This window comes from Rhincodon typus, chromosome 2 (assembly GCF_021869965.1).
Source record: "Rhincodon typus isolate 14 chromosome 2, sRhiTyp1.1, whole genome shotgun sequence".
Classification (NCBI taxonomy): Eukaryota; Metazoa; Chordata; class Chondrichthyes; order Orectolobiformes; family Rhincodontidae; genus Rhincodon; species Rhincodon typus.
The window spans coordinates 139,315,397-139,334,192 of NC_063333.1; the positions used below are offsets into that span (position 1 = coordinate 139,315,397).

General features: G+C 42.8%; 1 protein-coding gene across 4 annotated transcripts in view; it reads left to right on the plus strand.

Annotated features, from left to right (window-relative positions):
* fars2 (phenylalanyl-tRNA synthetase 2, mitochondrial) overlaps window positions 1–18,796 on the plus strand; it is a 290,463-nt gene that overhangs the window by 174,205 nt on the left and 97,462 nt on the right. For all 4 annotated transcript variants that reach the window (XR_007265638.1, XM_048617041.1, XM_048617034.1 and 1 more), the window contains one exon: window positions 14,508–14,659. Coding sequence is in view for 3 of the 4 variants with exons in the window: in XM_048617041.1 (XP_048472998.1) it covers window positions 14,508–14,659 (152 nt within the window). In the remaining variant the exon portion in view is untranslated. The remainder of the gene's footprint in view (window positions 1–14,507; window positions 14,660–18,796) is intronic.

The following is an 18,796-nucleotide window of genomic DNA, read 5'->3' on the forward strand; positions in this document are numbered from 1 at the left end:
GGCCACAAATTCATTTTTTTAAAACTTCAAATGAAAGATCTAACAAGATATTGTTTACCTGACTTAGTCCCTGCAACTGGAATCCAAATTTGCCGAGTATGCTTCAGTTTAGTTTGCGTAACAGCTAGCCCTACAATACAGAGATGCTTCTGAGTTTAGGATCAGGAGTTGGCCCTCGTCTGTCATTTATCTTTTAAAGGATGGATAGCATGAATATTACATTTCATAAAGGGTACTGTGTTTTCTGAGATCTTGAAGGATAATTTTAAAATTATTCTGAGCTTTAGCAACCGATCTCCATGCTGTACTTCCAATTGTTGATACATAGGACTAGATTTTCATTCTGGGACCTGATCCCAACCTGATCCCAATTCCAGTTCAGGAACCCAGAACTGCTGGTAGCAGGATTCCGAAATTAATTTTGGTGGCCCAATAAGAAGCTGAGTGAAGTTCCCAAGGCTGGAGAAGCAGTAGGATGCCTTCCAGACCAGTCAATTTAATTGCCCCACAGTCATTGGTGGGAGCTACTAATAGAAAGTAAAAAAAAAGAGGCCATCTTAAGATGGAAGCGCCTTATGACAGATTTATAAATACAAAGATGTCACTGTTACCGGCTATCATCATGGAGGGGACTGATGGCTTTAACAGATGAGGGAGAGATTGCCTTGCAGGAAGGAACTCTGGGATCCGATCTTGTCCAGGAGATTGGCTCCATCACTCAACCGTTTTTTGGCTTCAGCGGACAGGGTACCCATTTGATGAGTAGAAAATTCCTTAATCGACCATTTGTAGGCAGATAGTCACCAATCACACCCATCCTGATCCAGCCTGTTCCAAAATAGTCATGAGTGGGAAAATACCAGCAAAGTGACACACTGGCCAATGGCAGAAAATTGCCAACCGAGACATCAGTGAGTGAGTTTCTCTTCCTCATATTGTAAACAGTTAAAGGTTAAGGATCCACATCTCCTCCTAGCAGTTTGCTGGAAATCTCCACTTGTTCAGGTAGTAGCTGAATGAGAGTGTTCACTCTCTACAATCTCTGATCACCTGGTTGCCCTGTATTTCAACAGTTTAAGGGTTTGTTCTCTGCAGGAATCAACATTCTAATGTTGAGGACTCCATCAATGTTAGACCTCCCCTTGCTGCTGTGGGATCAGCACAACTTCTGGCATCACTCTGGCCCATTATGGGGCTTTCGAATGCCTGCTCCATGTATCTACTGTTAAAGAGTGTGGAGTGAATAAGCAAAGCTTGATGATGGGCTATGATCCAGATTCAGCCAAGCATCATCAGGGAGCTTTTGCTGGTGCTTTACATGGCCGCAGCCTAGTTGATCACACCCTCCCCATCAGGCAATCTATCCTATATCCCCAATAGTAAAAACCCGATGAGAGGAACAACAAGAAGGAAGAGACTCACTTTGGCGGAAGACGTCATTGATCCATTTGCAATATTTCGTCCAGAAGTGACAGGGTGGAGAGGGGATTTGGGGACAGACGGTGAGGTGATGATTGCTGACCTCCACTGCAATTTCTGCCCAGGTTTCCTTGGCCAAGCAGGATAGTCCTTTTCAGTTTTACCATCTCTTCAGAAAAGTAGCTCTCACCTTTCCACATAAACTAAAAGAAAACCAATAGGGAGGCATCGCTAGACCATGGAGCCAACTGTAGTCTTCACTCCAGAAAGCCTATGGATCCTCCTTACTGTCTCCTTCACTGATCAGATGTGCACCAATCCTTGGTTTTAAGTCAGCAACGGTCAGCCCTGAAGATCTCCCATCCAACAGTGGTCAGCCCTCAGTTTCCTCTCAGGATTGCTGCTGTGTCACTTGCAGCCTCCAAAGCAGGACTGAATGTAGGTTCCAACAGCCCTTTAAAAATGGTGCAGGTCCTTTTTTTCACATCAGCTAATGCTAAGGTTGGCATCACATGGCTCACCCGTACTATGCATGGCTCAAGGCTGTTAATTGGCCAGTCATTAACAGCTGACCATTTTGCTATATATGGTAATGCGTTTCAAAGGTGAAAATTGCCACAGGTGATTTGCTGTAAGAAAAGCCATTCGGTATGTGGGATCACACTTCCAGGTATAAACATTTCTTTAAAACTGCAACTTGAACAGAAGAGTGGCACACTGGCCTCTCAATGGCCTACATCTGAGCCAGAGGTTCTGGATTTAAGTTCTAACTGCCAAGGAGGTTTGCAATAACATGTCTGAGCGAGTTGATGAAAAATAAATTTTGAAGAGAGGTTGGGGTTCAAGTCCAGCTGCCCTTGGGTGTGTGTCACAGACATGTTTGAACAGGTTGATTGAAATGATTTATTTGTATACCGTCAGTCCAGAGGTCCTGACATGCAATAGTTGTGTCTGTAGCTCTGGGCCAGAAGATCTGGATTAAACTCCCACCTGTTTTACAGATATGTCAGAAAGTCACCAAAGAGGTTTTTTTTTAGCAAATGAGTTCTTGTGGCACATTTGTAGCATGTCCAACTCTGGGCATAGGGACCCTGAAAAGGCAGTGGATGCAGAATCTTTGAATATTTCAACAGCAGACATGGATAGATTCTTGGTAAGCAAGGGGCAAAAGGTCATTGAGATCGGTGGGAATGTGAATTGGAGATTGCAGTCATGCTAACCATGATCAAATTCATTGGCAGAACAGGCCTGAGGGGCCAAATACCCTACTCTGCTCCTTGCCCCTAAAGCCATGTTGACTATCCCTAATCAGTCCTCGCCTTTCCAAATACATTTCCCACAGAATCGCCTCCAGCAACTTGCCCACCACTGATGTCAAGCTCACCGGTCTATAGTTCCCCAGCTTTTCCTTACCACCTTTCTTAAATAGTGGAACGACTGGGTCCAGTTTTCCTCGCCTGTGTCTATCAATGATATAGATATCTCAGCAAGGGGCTCAGCAATCACTTCCCTAGCTTCCCACAAATTTCTAGGGTACACCTGATCAGATCTGGGGGATTTATCCATCTTTATGAGTTTTAAAACGTCCAGTGCCACCACCACTGTAATAAGGCCTCTTTTCAAGATATCGCTATTTATTTCCCCTTTTTTTAATTCACTCACGGGATGAGGGCATCGCTGGCCTGGCAGTATTTATTGCCCATCCCTAATTGCCCAGGGGGCAGTTAAGAGTCAACCATATTGCTGTGGATCTGGAGTCACATGTAGAACCGACCAGGTAAGGATGGCAGTTTCCTTCCCTAAAGGGCATTAGTGAACCAGGTGGGTCTTTTCTCGTAGAGTTTGTAGAGTCCCTTTGGATTCTCCTGAACTCTATTTGCCAAAGCTATCTCATGGCCCCTTTTTGCCCTCCTGATTTCCCTCTTAAGTATACTCCTACTGCTGTTATAGTCCTCTAGGGACTAACTCAATCCCTGCTGTCCATACCTGACATTGGTGCTGTAGTGGACAATGAAGAAGGTTAACTTAAGAGTTCAATGGAACCTTGTTCAGATGGGTCGATAGGCCAAGGAGTGGCAGGTGGAGTTTAATCTAGATGAATATGAGGTGCTGCATTTTGGAAAGGCAAATTGGGGCAGGACTTATACACTTAACTGTAAGGTTCTGGGGAGTGTTGCTGAACAAAGAGATCTTGGAGTGCAGATTCATAGTTCCTTGAAAGTGGAGTTGCAGGTAGATAGGATAGTGAAGAAGGTGTTTGGTACATTTCCCTTTATTGGTCAGGACATTGAGTATAGGAGTTGGGAGGTCATTGTTGTGGCTGTACAGGACATTGGTTAGGCCACTTTTGGAATACTGCATTCAATTCTGGTCTCCATGCTATAGAAGAGATGCTGTGAAACTCGAAAGGGTTCAGAAAAGAGATAAAATGAGTGAGTGAGATTCTTAATGAGTACTTTGCGTCAGTATTCACAGAGGAGAGGGACATGACAGATGTTGAGGTTAGGCATGGATGTTAAATTACTCCAGCTCAAGTCTGCATAAGGAGGGGGGAAGTGTTGGGTATTCTAAAAGGCATTAGGGTGGACAAGTCCCCAGGTCTGGATGGGATCTATCCCAGGTTACTGAGGGAAGCGAGAGAGGAAATAGCTGGGGCCTTAACAGATATCTTTGCAGCATCCTTGAGCACAGGTGAGGTCCTGGAGGACTGGAGAATTGCTAATGTTGTCCCCTTGTTTAAGAAGGGTAGCAAGGATAATCCAGGTAATTATAGACCGGTGAGCCTGACGTCAGTGGTGGGGAAGCTGCTGGAGAAGGTACTGAAGGATAGGATCTATTTACATTTGGAAGAAAATGGGCTTATTAGTGATAGGCAGCATGGTTTTGTGCAGGGAAGATCATATCTTACCAACTTGATAGAATTCTTTGAGGAAGTGACAAAGTTGATAGATGAGGGAAGGGCTGTAGATGTCATATACATGGACTTCAGTAAGGCATTTGATAAGGTTCCCCATGGTAGACTGATGGAGAACGTGAAGTCATATGGGGTCCAGGGCGTACTAGCTAGATGGATAGAGAACTGGCTGGGCAACAGGAGACAGAGACAACAAGGTGCAGAGCTGGATGAACACAGCAGGCCAAGCAGCATCATAGGAGCAGAAAGGCTGATGTTTCGGGCCTAGACCCTTTATTTCAGAGAGTTGTAGTGGAAGGGAGTTTCTCAAAATGGAGAACTGTGACCAGCGGTGTTCCACAGGGATCCGTGTTGGGGCCACTGTTGTTTGTGATATACATAAATGATCTGGAGGAAGATATAGATGGTCTGATTAGCAAGTTTGCAGATGACGCTAAGATTGGTGGAGTAGCAGATAGTGAAGGGGACTGTCAGAGAATGCAGCAGAATATAGATAGATTGGAGAGTTGGGCGGAGAAATGGCAGATGGAGTTCAATCCAGGCAAATGCGAGGTGATGCATTTTGGAAGATCCAATTCAAGAGCGAACTATATGGTAAATGGAAAAGCCCTGGGGAAAATTGATGCACAGAGCGATCTGGATGTTCAGGTCCATTGTACCCTGAAGGTGGCAGCGCAGGTCAATAGAGTGGTCAAGAAGGCATATGGCATACTTTCATTCATCGGACGGGTATTGAATACAAGAGTTGGCAGGTCATGTTGCAGTTGTATAGGACTTTAGTTCAACCACATTTGGAATACTGCAAACAGTTCTGGTCGCCACATTATCAAAAGGATGTGGATGCTTTGGTGAGGGTGCAGAGGAGATTCACCAGGATGTTGCCTGGTATGGAGGGCGCTAGCTACGAAGAGAGGTTGAGTAGATTAGGATTATTTACATTAGAAAGACGGAGGTTGAGGGGGGACCTGATTGAGGTCTACAAAATCATGAGAGGTATAGACAGGGTGGATCGCAAGAAGCTTTTTCCCAGAGTGGGGGACTCAATTACTAGCGGTCACGATTTCAAGGTGAGATGGGAAAAGTTTAAGGGAGATATGCGTGGAAAGTTCTTTATGCAGAGGGTGGTGGGCGCCTGGAACGCGTTGCCAGCGGAGGTGGTAGAGGCGGGCATGATAGCGTCATTTAAGATGTATCTAGACAGATACATGAATGGGCAGGGAGCAGAGGGATACAGATCCTTGGAAAATAGGCGACAGGTTTAGATAGAGGATCTGGATCAGCGCAGCTTGGAGGGCCGAAGGGCCTGTTCCTGTGCTGTAATTTTCTTTGTTCTTTGTACAAGCATGTTGCCAGGATTGGAGGGTTTGAGCTATAGGGAAAGGCTGAATAGGCTGGGGCTATCCTGCCCCAGGAGGCTGAGGGGTGACCTTATACAAGTTTATAAAATCATGAGAAGCATGAATAGGGTGAATAGTCAAGGTCTTTTCCCCAGGGTAAGGGAGTATGAATTTAAAAGACACAGGATTAAGGTGAGAGGAGAAAGGTTTAAAAGGGTCCTAAGGGGCAACTTTTTTCCACAGAAGGTTGTGCATGTATGGAATGAGCTGCCAGGGGAAATGGTGGAGGCTGGTACAATTACAACATTTAAAAGACATCTGGATGGGTATAAGAATAGTAAGGGTTTAGAGGGGATATAGGGCAACTGCTGGCAAATGGGACTAGATTAATAAAGGATGTCTGGTCGGCATCGATGTGTTGGACTGAGGGGTCTGTTTTCGTGCTGTACATCTCTATGACTCTATCTATATACAAAATTGAAATAAACATAAGTTGTTATGACATGGAGATGGAAAACCAAATCAAATCAGTCTCCCTACATCTGTATTCATAACACGGTAAAATTAAAGTACTCAATGACCCTCAAAATTGATCATAATGGTTCCCAACCAGACTTTTTTGAATAACCAGTACCAAACTTTGTGAATAACTGATACCTGATACCAGATACCAGCTTTAAAGCTTAAACAAAAGATTGATAACACAATAGCTTTAGCAGAGCAAAGTTAAACAATAAAGTAACATAATCCATGTAAATTATTCAAACCCAATCTTATTCAATTCTAGCCTCTATTCACACAAAAATAGACTGACACAGTTAATGAATAAATCCAAATAAAAACAATGAGATTTAACTGACTAGTTCACCTAAGCAGACTCTATAATATCCGTAACATCACTGGCACATGGGATTGTATCTTGTTTGGTTTGTGAGGACACCAATGCAAGGATATGAACAAGGATAAACCTACAATTAACTTCCAGGACTGGCCTCGTAGGCAAATAACAATTTGTTTGTTAATTTCCCTTTTTTTCAAAAAACAAGCTGTTGACCACAGTCCAAAGGTCACCTTCAGCTCTCAGCTCCAAACCAAAAATGATAAACAAAACTCTCAAGAACATACACCATTGCTTCACCTCAGAGGAGTGTTTGAAGCTTCAGATACTGATCAGAGAGAAGATGAAAGGCTTATGTTGCATCTTCTGCACTTGCATGGGAAGGTACCAAGGTGCTGGGTGTGATTGAAAGCTGGCAGCATTTAAGGACTTTCCCATTACAGATCAGTTCATTTTGGGCTGCTGTCAGAAATTTTTGAGATCTTGTATTTTTGCACCAGTCAAAAACAACTACCTTACTTCTAATCCCATTTTCCACCACTTGGCCCATAGGTTTGTATGCCCCGGTATCGCAAATGTACATCTAAATATTTCTTAAATGTTATGAGGGCTTCTGTTTCTACCACCTTTATAGGCAGTGCGTTCCAGATTCCTACCACCCTCTGTGTGAAAGACTTTTTCCCCACATCTCCTTGAAATTTTCCTCAAAATCTCCTGGCCCTTACTTTAAATCTGTGCCCTTGGTTATTGATCCCTCCACCAAGAGGAAAAGTTCCTTCCTGTCTACTCTGTCTGTACCCTTCATAATTTTATACATCTCAATCATGTCCTGCTGAGTCTCCTCTGCTCCAAGGAAAACACCCCAATGTGTGCCCAATGTCTGTTCATAACTAAAACTCTCCAACCCAGGTAACATCCTGCCAAATCTCTTTGCACCCTCTCCAGTGCAATCACATCCCTCTATTGTATGGATTCCAGTACTGTACACTGTACTCAAGCTGTGGCCTAACTAGCTTTTATACAGTTCTAGCATAACTTTCCTGCCCTTAAACTCTATGCCTCCATATACCTTTTTAACCATTTTATCTGCCTGTCTCCCAACCTTAAGCTATGGATGGACATGCACATCGAGGGCCTTCTCAGCAAGGGGCATCCCAGGGTCCTACCATTTATCATATATTCCCTTACTTTGTTTTTCTTGCCCAAGTGCATCAGCTCACATTTAGCGATGTTGAATTCCATTTGTCACTGATCAGCCCATCTGACTAGCCCATCTACATTTTCCTGGAATCTAAAGCTATTCTCCTCACTGTTTACCATCCCAACAATTTTTGTATAATCTGCAAAGTTACTGATGAACCCTCTCACATTTATATATAACACAAACACAAGGGCCCCAACGCTGATCCCTGCAGAACCCCACTAGACACAGCCTTCCAGTCACAAAACAACCCTCAACCATCACCCTCTGCTTCCTGCCACTCAGCCAATTCTGGATAAAATTGGCTACCTTTCCTTCGATCCCATGGGTTCTTACCTTCTCTATCAGACTCCCATGCGAGGCATTATCAAAGCCTTACTGAGTCCAAGACTACATCAAAGGCATTACCATCATCTACAAATCTGCGCAACTCTTCATAAAATTTAATCAAGTTGGTCAGAGATGCCCTCCCAATAACAAAACCATGCTCACTGTTCTCAATTAATCCCAGCCTCTCCAAGTGCAGATTAATTCTGTCCCTGAGAATTGCGTCCAATTGGCTTCTCATTACAGAGGTTAGACTGACTGGCCTGTAACTTCTTGGTTTGTCCCTTGCTCCCTTCCTGAATAATGGTACCTTATTGGCTTTCCTCCAGTCTTCTGGCACCTCTCCTGTAGCCAGAGCAGAAGTGAAAGTTATTGCCAGTGCCCCTACTATTTCCTCCCCAATCTCATTCAACAGGCTGTGATACATTTCATCTAACCCTGGAGATTTATCTACTTTTAAGCCTGCCTCCTGTCTATGTTAATTTCTTTAAGAATATCACAGTCTGTCTCCCTGATTTCTATACCCACATCATCCCTCTCAGTAGTAAACATTAACACAAAGTATTCTCAGATCAATGCACAAATTACGACTGTGGTCTTTCATGGGCCCTATCCTTTCTCAAGTTACCCTTAATTTACTTGTACAACAACATAGGATTTTCCTTTATGTTACTCTGAGCTGGGGTAGGCTTAACTGGGGCCAAATTTAAGCCTTCCCAATTTGGCCCCAACTGTGACGACTGCTACGTTCAGAACATTGATATCCTATAGAAGCATTTCTCCCTGCGACTCCGGAAATACACACTCACTACAATGCGCCGGCATCTCCAGATACTACAATTAAGCCTACCCCAGCTCAGAGCCTCCCTCTCCCTCTCCCAGACCTCCAAGCTTTACTGGCCCACGTCGCTCCGCCCACCGCCGACATCGCTCCGCCCACCACCTCCACAGCCAGCAGCTCCAGAGGAGACGATAGCACCCAGCCCTGCCAAGTCTTCACCATCCCCCCAGACTTCCCCCTTACTGAGGACAAACGGTCAGTCCTCAGTAAAGGACTCACCTTTATCCCCCTCCACCCAAACATCGATGAATACAGCTCACATTTGGACATTGAACAGTTTTTCCGCCGCCTCCGCCTCCGCGCTTACTTCTTTAACCATGAGCCTAACCCTCCCTCTCCTGCCTCCAACACACCCCCTCCTCCTGGACACCACCCCAAGGCCTCCTACCCTCCCTCGACCTCTTCATCTCTAACTGCCGTCAAGATATCAATCGCCTCAACCTCTCCACCTCTCTCACCCACTCCAACCTCTCCCCCGCAGAACGTGCAGTCCTCCGCTCCAATCCCAACCTCACCATAAAACCCGCGGACAAGGGAGGCGCAGTTGTAGTATGACGTACTGACCTCTACATCGCTGAGGCCAGATGCCAGCTCTCTGACACCTCCTCCTACCGCCCCCTTGATCATGACCCCACCCCCCGACCACCAAACCGTCATCTCCCAACCATCCACAACCTCATCACTTCTGGTGACCTCCCACCCACAGCCTCTAACCTCATCATTCCCCAACCCCGCACCGCCTGTTTCTATCTCCTTCCCAAAATCCACAAACCTGACTGCCCTGGTGGACCCATTGTCTCCGCCTGCTCCTGCCCCACCGAACTTATCTCCACCTATCTCATCTCCACCTATCTCGACTCCATTTTCTCCCCCTTGGTCTAGGAACTCCCTACCTATGTCCATGACACCACCCACAACCTCCACCTCCTCCAAAACTTCCAATTCCCTGGTCCCCAACACCTCATCTTTACCATGGACATCCAGTCCCTATACACCTGCATTCCCCATGCAGATGGCCTAAAGGCCCTCCGCTTCTTCCTGTCCCGCAGGCCCGACCAGTCCCCCTCCGCTTAGCCGAACTCATTCTCACCCTCAACAAATTCTCTTTCAATTCCTCTCACTTCTTACAGACAAAGGGGGTGGCCATGGGTACCCGCATGGGCCCAAGCTATGCCTGCCTCTTTGTAGGATACGTGGAACAATCCCTCTTCCAAAGCTACACTGGCCCTATCCCCCACCTCTTCCTCCGTTACGTCGATGACTGTATTGGCGCCGCCTCATGCTCCCACGAGGAGCTCGAACAGTTCACCCACTTCACTAATACCTTCCACCCCAACCTTAAGTTCACCTGGACCATCTCTGATACCTCTCTCTCCTTCCTGGACCTCTCTGTCTCCATCTCTGGCATCCACCTGGAAACCGATATCCATTTCAAGCCTACCGACTCCCACAGCTACCTAGAATACGCTTCCTCTCACCCACCTTCCTGCAAAAAGGCCATCCCCTATTCCCAATTCCTTTGCCTCCGCCGTATCTGCTCCCGAGATGAGGCATTCCACTCCCGGACATCCCAGATGTCCTCGTTTTTCAAGGACCGCAACTTCCCCTCCGCAATGGTCGAAAATGCCCTCGACCGTGTCTCTCGCATTTCCCGCAACTCATCCCTCACCCCCCCCCCGCAATAACAACCAAAACAGAATCCCCCTCGTCCTCGCATACCACCCCACCAACCTCCGAATCCAACGCATCGTCTTCTGACACTTCCGCCATCTGCAATCTGACCCCACTACCAAAGACATTTTTCCCTCCCCACCCTTATCTGCTTTCCGGAGGGACCACTCTCTCCGTGACTCCCGTGTCCGCTCTACACTCCCCTCCAGCCCCACCACCCCCGGCACTTTTCCCTGCAACCTCCCCCCTCATCCCCATCCTAGGCCCTAAGAAGATCTTCCACATCAAGCAGATCTTCACCTGCACATTTGCTAATGTGGTATACTGTATCCACTGTTCCCGTTGTGGCCTCCTCTACATCGGGGAAACCAAGCGGAGGCTTGGGGACCGCTTTGTGGGACGCCTACGCTCGGTTCGCAACAAAACAACTACACCTCCCAGTCGCGAACCATTTCAACTCCCCCTCCCACTCTTTGGACGACATGTCCATCCTGGGCCTCCTGCATTTCCACAATGATGCCACCCGAAAGCTGCAGGAACAGCACCTCATATTTCGCTTGGGAACCCTGCAGCCCAAGGCTATCAATGTGGACTTCACAAGCTTCAAAATCTCCCCTCCAACGACTGCGTCCCAAAACCAGCCCAGCTCATCCCTGCCTCCCTAACCATTCCTCCCACCTCAAGCCCCACCCCCATCTCCTACCACTAACCTCATCCCCCCTCCTCAACCTGTCCGTCCTCCCTGGACCGACCTATCCCCTCCCTAACTCCCCACCTACATTCACCTTTACTGGCTCCAACCCCACCTCTTTGACCTGTCTGTCTCCACTCCACCTATCTTCTCCTTTATCCATCTTCTATCCGCCTCCCCCTCTCTCCCTATTTATTTCAGAATCCCCTTCCCCTGCCCCATTTCTGAAGAAGGGTCTCGACCCGAAACGTCAGCCTTCCTGCTCCTCTGATGCTGCTTGGCCTGCTGTGCTCATCCAACTCTACACCTTGTTATCTTAGATTCTCCAGCATCGGCAGTTCCTACTATCTCTGTAACAATTGTTTTACAAGGTGTTTGGTTAATACTGGAGAGCTCATTAAACTCCACACAGTATGATGATGTCATAAGAAATTGGGTGAAGGGAACAGTTCCAGGTCTTGAAGGTGCTAGATCTTTTATGTTGGTCTCTTCAGATCATACCAATGTAACTTGTCATGCATGCAACTGTCATGCAATAAAATACCTTTTATTTAAGACAAGGACCTCCTTTGTTAGATTTGTGACTTTCCTCTACCAAACTTGACAAAGCAGGCCCTTGTGGGTCCCAACTGAAAGCAAGGATGGTAGCAACAAATCCATCCCATGGTGACAAGAGCCTAGCTAATTCACACAACATGATGATCAATGGTGAGGAATAGTGGGATCCAACATACATCACAACTGACTTGAAGAATGTTTATTGTGAAGATAAAATTAGGAATATTTTCTATGCATTGGTTTAAAACAGAATTCTCCATACAGTTGTAATGTTTATTTTTTTCTCATTTTGAACTCCCATTTCAAACACTTAATTTGCCAGAAAAATATGATTTCAGCTTTAAAGCAATTCTAATGTTTCAGGTCAATTACCTTTTATCAGCGATCAGCTCTGATGAAAGTCATTGAGCTGAACTGATAACTTTGTTTCTTTTCACAGGTGCTGTTTGACCTGCTGAGTTTTTCCAGAAATTTTTGTTTTTGCTTCAGATTTCTAATATCTGCCGTATTTTGCCTTTTATTTTAAAGAATTCTAATAGTTTGTAGATCTTCCTCCAGGAAATGTGAGTATTCCCTCAGGTCTAAAAAATTCCTGAGTCTGAATTCTGAGAATTGTGTTGCATAAAGGACTTATGTTCAGCCCTTTTCTCCAAAGTGGTGATGCTATTCCAGTAACACTTGCTAAGGACACTGTCTGCTGAAATAAATCCACCTAAGGACTTTTAATTGATGCAATGCAAACTGTAACAATTAGGCAATAATTAATTAAGAATGTGTTAAAAACAGAACAAGAATTTATGCCATCCAATGATAGGAGATGTGACCGAATGTTGTTGGTGAGTTTGTTGGAAAGGGGCCTCACGTTTGTAATTGTTCAATTGTGTATCTATCAGTGTGGTGAAACCAGGCTTCATTGATGCAACAGAGTTAAAAAATAAGAAGCAATCAGAGGAATGTTTAAAATATTCTGTATATCAGTCATTATTGGGCACAAGTCTGTTGATTTAAACTCATTGGGGATTTTTTTTTATGTGGGAGCAAGCAGAGTGAGCCACTGAAATGGAATTACGCAGGCTTGTTACATGTTGGTTCTTTTGCACCTCATTACTTTTATACACACCACATAAAAATAGCGTAGAGAGATAGGAAAGGATAAAGCTCTATTCAGTCATGCATGGATAGTAAACAAGCCAAGATTCATTAAGTAGAGACCTGATTGCTTATTCGCTTTGATGTCTGAATTAGTTCAGGCCTCAGACAAAGGGCTGAGGTAAATTTAGCCAATTTAGAATTTGATCATTCAGTTGATTTAGAATATAAAACAGTGAACTGACACAGAGAATATGTATCAACCTTGACATGCATTCTGTAAACTAAATGAATGAAATAGAGAAAATATGAGTTCAAAACCATTACAGAAGTATAAACACAAAATTAGGTCAACAATTTACATTTATATAGTACCTGTGAAAATAGTAAAACATTCAAAATGCATATCACAGGAGCATTAGCAAACAAAATTGGACACTGAGCCATCTAAAGACATTTTTGGATAGAGGATGAATAGCTTATTCAAGGAATTTGGTTTTAAAAAAGTAACTCAAAGCAGGAAATAGAGGTCGAAGAACTGAAAGGTTAGGGAGATAAATCTACAGATTAGAGCCTTGAGAGTTGAAGCCATGGTCACCATTTATGGCTCGATTAGCATTAGAGTTGTGCAGGGTTCACATTTGAAGAAGTACAAAGATCACATACCTAGCTGTTATTTACTGGGAGTGAAGATCGCTCATTTATTTTAAAAATGTGGCTTATTTTTAAGAATGTCATGTATGTATTCTAGTTGCTTGAAATTAGAAATAAGAACAGTAAATGCGGGAAAGATTCAGCAGAACAAGCAGTATCAGTTCTGAGAGAAACAGCTTAACAGGCCAGTGAAATTAATTAAAGTGAGCCCATCAGCATAATAAGTCTTTATTGCTGTCAAAAAAAAATTCTGGCACTGGAAGTTAACTCTTAAGAGTGACAAGTCTAATTCCTTGACATTTTAAATATTATAGGAGTTTTAAAAGATTTTTTAAATTGAAAGATGAGGTAAATAAGCTTTATTTTGATATTTATATTGCTGTATCTGTCTAAAGAGTTCTTCAATCTAATTAGTTAATAAGATGCACAATTGCTTTCCCTGTTCAAACAATTCTCAATTCCCTTTCAGAGGGCACTGTGCAAAATGGACTTTACATTATTACAAGTTCCAATGCAAATGCCCATAAAAATAAGTGTAATTAAATATTTCTACTGTTTTGTCTTTGCTGGTTCAGATTTTGTTGTCCAGGTTTTAGATCAGTTTTGACATTTCATCAGAGCTGAAAGGAAACAAGTGAGTGATTAACGCTTTATGTGCAAACTTAAATCGAAGGAAAGGAACAGGGTTACGGATCAAGGTGGTGGGGGAAACAAAGAGGAAAGTCTGTGAAAGAGTTAAAGGAAGTGGACCTTCTCCTTAGTTCTTTCCTCTTCCTACTGCTCCACATTCCACTACCACCGTTTTTGTTCCCTAGTTCAATACTTGCTTTAAAAACAACTTAGTCTCTAATATCTTTCAATTGAATTGGCCTGAAATGAACAATGTTTCTCCAACCACAGATTTGTCTGTCAAGGTTTTCCATCATTTTCTGTTCGTAACTAATTTCAAATCAATTTTGTTTTTCAGCCCCTCAGCAAATACCCACCATTAGTAAATGACATCTCTTTTTGGATTCCAAAAGAAGGATATGAAGAAAATGATTTCTACGATTTGGTGCGAAATATTGGTGGTGACCTGGTGGAGAAGGTCAGCCTTATTGACCAGTTTACACATCCAAAGTAAGTACCAAAATTTTTTTCACAAATTAATCTATGTCCTGATAGGTGCCTAGTAATCTGGACACTGGAGTAGAATTTCTTGTGTAGTTGTGTGCAGTGGCATGGGTAACTGGAACATGAAATAAATATTTACCATCAATGATCAGAGAAACCTAGATACTAGTGTGTTCCATACATGAATGCACTGCACCTGAATTTCCTCCTCTTTTATATTCATCTATCAGTCCCTATGCTCAAACATGACGTAATTCATTAAAACGGCGCTGTCTTAATGCTAAACAATTAGACACTTGAACTTCCTGCCATAATGCGAAACTGACAGAACAGGAAACAAAGTAATTGTTCTAATGTCTTATTGCTTTTTCCTTGAGCAAATGGTTAAACTTGGTCCTCCCTGAGAGTTCCATTGCATTTTCCATTTCATTCAATGCATTTTTGCAGCATCAGTGGGAGTCACATTAGAAATTGAGAAGTATTAACAATTATATGTTATGTGGACGTGCTGTTATGCCTGAATGATGGTCAAATGACATGAAATTTTTATTTTTGTAATTAAAGAAGGGAATTAGCCCCATGAATTTTGGATGTAATTTTCCAATTACACTCCTGCAGAAAAATTTAAGCTACTGTCACAAGGCCACTGGAAATGAAAACAACTGCACATAAAATGTTCTTCCTCAGCAAATCAAGCTTAGACGTTTTAAGTTGCAACATGGTAATTAATTGTTCGGTCTTTAAGTTGAAAACTAAATCTGAACAGTTGATATCATGACCATTATCATTTTACTAACTGCTGTAATCTTAACAGTGAAATTTTTAGCTTGCTTGTAGGCCAGAATTGCATCAAGGTTCTGAAACTATTTTGTTCAAAATCAATGCCTAAACTACTGATTGTAACAAATGATAAATTATTTCTTTTTAAAGTCTTTTTTTGCCCCTTTTCTTTTCATAGACCAACCAGTCACTTTAATAGCCCAGAGACCGTCTGGGTTCACCACTACCATCTGTATACAATATTCATGGTTACTGCCAAGTGACACTTGCTGGCAGGTGTTAACTGAAACTGACTGAGATGCTGCCCACATTAACTCTGTGGATAAATGCATTACTGTTTCTTATTCTGGGTCATGCATTCTAGGAAGCTCTCAGCTTCCATTCAGGTCTCTTTTGGGTTAGCTGCTGTCAGGCTGGGGGAGATCAAAATATAGAGATTTATAAAATCATGAGGGGCATGGATAGGGTGAATAGCCAAAGCCTTTTTCCCCGGGGTGGGGTAGTCCAAAACTAGAGGGCTAGATTTAAGGTGAGAAGGAAAGATTTAAAAAAGACCTGAGGGGTAACTTTTTCACACAGAAGTTGGTATGTGTATGGAATGAGTTGCCAGAGGAAGTGGTGGAGGCTGGTACAATTCCAACATTTAAAAGGCATCTAGATGGGTATACGAACAGGAAGGGTTTTACAGGGATATGGGCCAAATGCTGACAAATGGAACTAGGTCAGATTGGGATGTCTGGTCGGAAAGGACAAGTTGGACCAAAGGGTCAGTTTCTGTGCTGTATGACTCTGACTCTATATCCAGAATACTCCTTCTATTGAGCAAGTGATTTCTGCTTAGAAACAAGTATCTATGAGAATTGAATTAGATAAATTGATTAGCTTGGCAGCACTATCCAGGCTTGACATAATCCCAACCCCTTTCCTAATTGGATTCTATCTGCTGCCATATTTCCTGGGACCTGGTACTGGGTGACCTCAGCAGTCATTAGGCACAGATGAGAAGTTCATTACAAAGGCAAATTTAGCTCTTATTACATGCATAAATGTTAGTGTAAAGATGTTCTCCAGCCCTCTAATTGCTAAAGACTGAATTTAACTTATTCAATAACCTATTCGCTAATGCAGGTAAAATTTGGCCCTAAGTGTGTTTTGTGCAAACATGGAGTTGTGTCTGTGACGGCTTGTACCCTGACTCTAGATTTAGCTTACATTCACATGACAACTATAGCGTTGATGCAACGTGACAGTGCTTGACATTGGTGCTACATTTGTCATATGAATACATCTTGAGAGATGGGGAGAAAGGGGAAAAGCAAAGGAAATGGAGAGGAGGGTAAGCTACAAAAGTGGCTATGAATAAGCTTGTGCATTAACTGCAACAAATGGGGAGATACTGAAAAGATGTAAAAACATCATGGATTGACAACCTCTGCCAAGAACTATGTTTCTCTGGTAGAAAACTCTTCTGCAATATTGCCAAAATACAGATTGTTTTCATACTGATGTAAAAGATATTGAAGACCATTGAAAGGTGTAGGGATAATGATCACGAGTCTATGTATTAGCCTGTTGTAAGGTAATATTCATATTTTCTTCATCAGCAGCACAAATGTTCTATCAGTCATGTTCATCATCTAATTTTATAAGGGACAAAGCTTTGTGTGCTTTTTTTTAAATTTCAGACCTATTTAATATCTTTGGGATTGTACAATGATTGAAGTGTACAGGTATTTCTCCAATAGCACAATAGTTGCATTTTTGTGTGACATCGTGCTGTAGAAAATCGTGTTATAGGGAAATCGCTATAGAAAATCAATCTACCTTCACAGCAGAAAGTTTGCATTGTCTAAACAGCGTCCACTATCCATCAAATGCATTACAGCTAATTTGCGTTAACGAAATGTGTGGGAGGAGAAATACCTGTACTCCTGCTTCATTTTGAAAATTACACAGCTTTTAGCTAATTCTATTTTGTGGTTCCTGGTTTAGAAGTTTACGCTGTTTTTCATTCTCACACAATTATTGTAATTCTTTGAATTAAGCACAGTGAAAATAAGGAAATGTTCATAGTTTAACTACTATGTGCACTGTGTTAATTTTACACCATAGAAGTCAGGCTAATGGTATGATAGTATACGCCTATTATAAGTGTAAACAATGGAGCTGCATTGTTTAAAAGTCTCGATTGTGACTTCTATGCCACCCACCACATTATCTCTGCTGAATTAGGTCAGCCATACATGAGTTCATAACACTGTAACCAGAAGGTTGTGCGTTCATGCCCCACTTCAGGACTTCAGAACAAAAATACAAGCTCACATTTCAGTACAATACTTAGGGACCATCACAGTCTCGGAGGTGCTGTATTTTAAATGTGATACTAAGCCAGGGACCTTTCTGACCTCTTAATTGGATGGGAGAAGTCCCATAAAATGATTCTAAAGAAGACTAAGAGAATTATTACAGGTGCTCAGGCCAATATTTATTCTTCAACCAATGTCACAGAAATAGATCATCTGATTATTGCTGGTTATAAGAGCGTGCTGTGCACAAATTGACTGAAGTGGTTTCCTACATATTTATTGATCAATTCAATTTTGAAAAATAGTCTTATTTCCAACTATTTTAATGGTTAGTTTTGTATTACAACAGTAAGAGCAGTGTAACTGAAATCAGCTTCTAATTATTACAGTCATCTGGAAGCATTTCAACACTAGCAATTCTATATATTGAAATAAAAACAGAAAGTGCTGAAGAGGATTCAGCAGGTACGAAGCCAATGTCTTCCCGGAATTTTTTGTTCTTCTGCACAGACCTCCAAGGTCCATGTGCTGCACCAACTTCCAGAGCCAGAAGTCAGCACTGTGATTGGCCGATTGCTATGCACAGAACTTTGGAGTGGCTGCATGCATGCATGGCCTAAAGGAAATGACGCTGACAGCATATATGAGGAGAGAAACAAAGTTAGTGCTTCCAATCTAATATAACTTCTTCTGAACTGAAGAGAGGTGGAATTTCATGCTTTCAAAAAAAAATGGGAGGAGCAAGTCCAACAAATTTGAAAGTTAGGGAAAGGTTAGACAGTGATAGAGATTAGAGCTCACAGGTGTGGTAGAGAAAAAGGCTATAGAGTGGTAACGGTGAAAGAGACGAGACAAAGCATTCATCCAGAGTAACTGTTGGTATAACAGAATACAGGTTAGGTCTAATTGAAAGCACAAACCTGAAACCAAGATGCAGACACTTAGGGAGAAGAAAATCGCATATCAAATGGAAGATAGAGTTCATGGTCTGAAATTGTTGAACTCCATATTGAATCACGAAGACTCTAAAGTACCTAAGAGGAAAATGAGGTGCTGT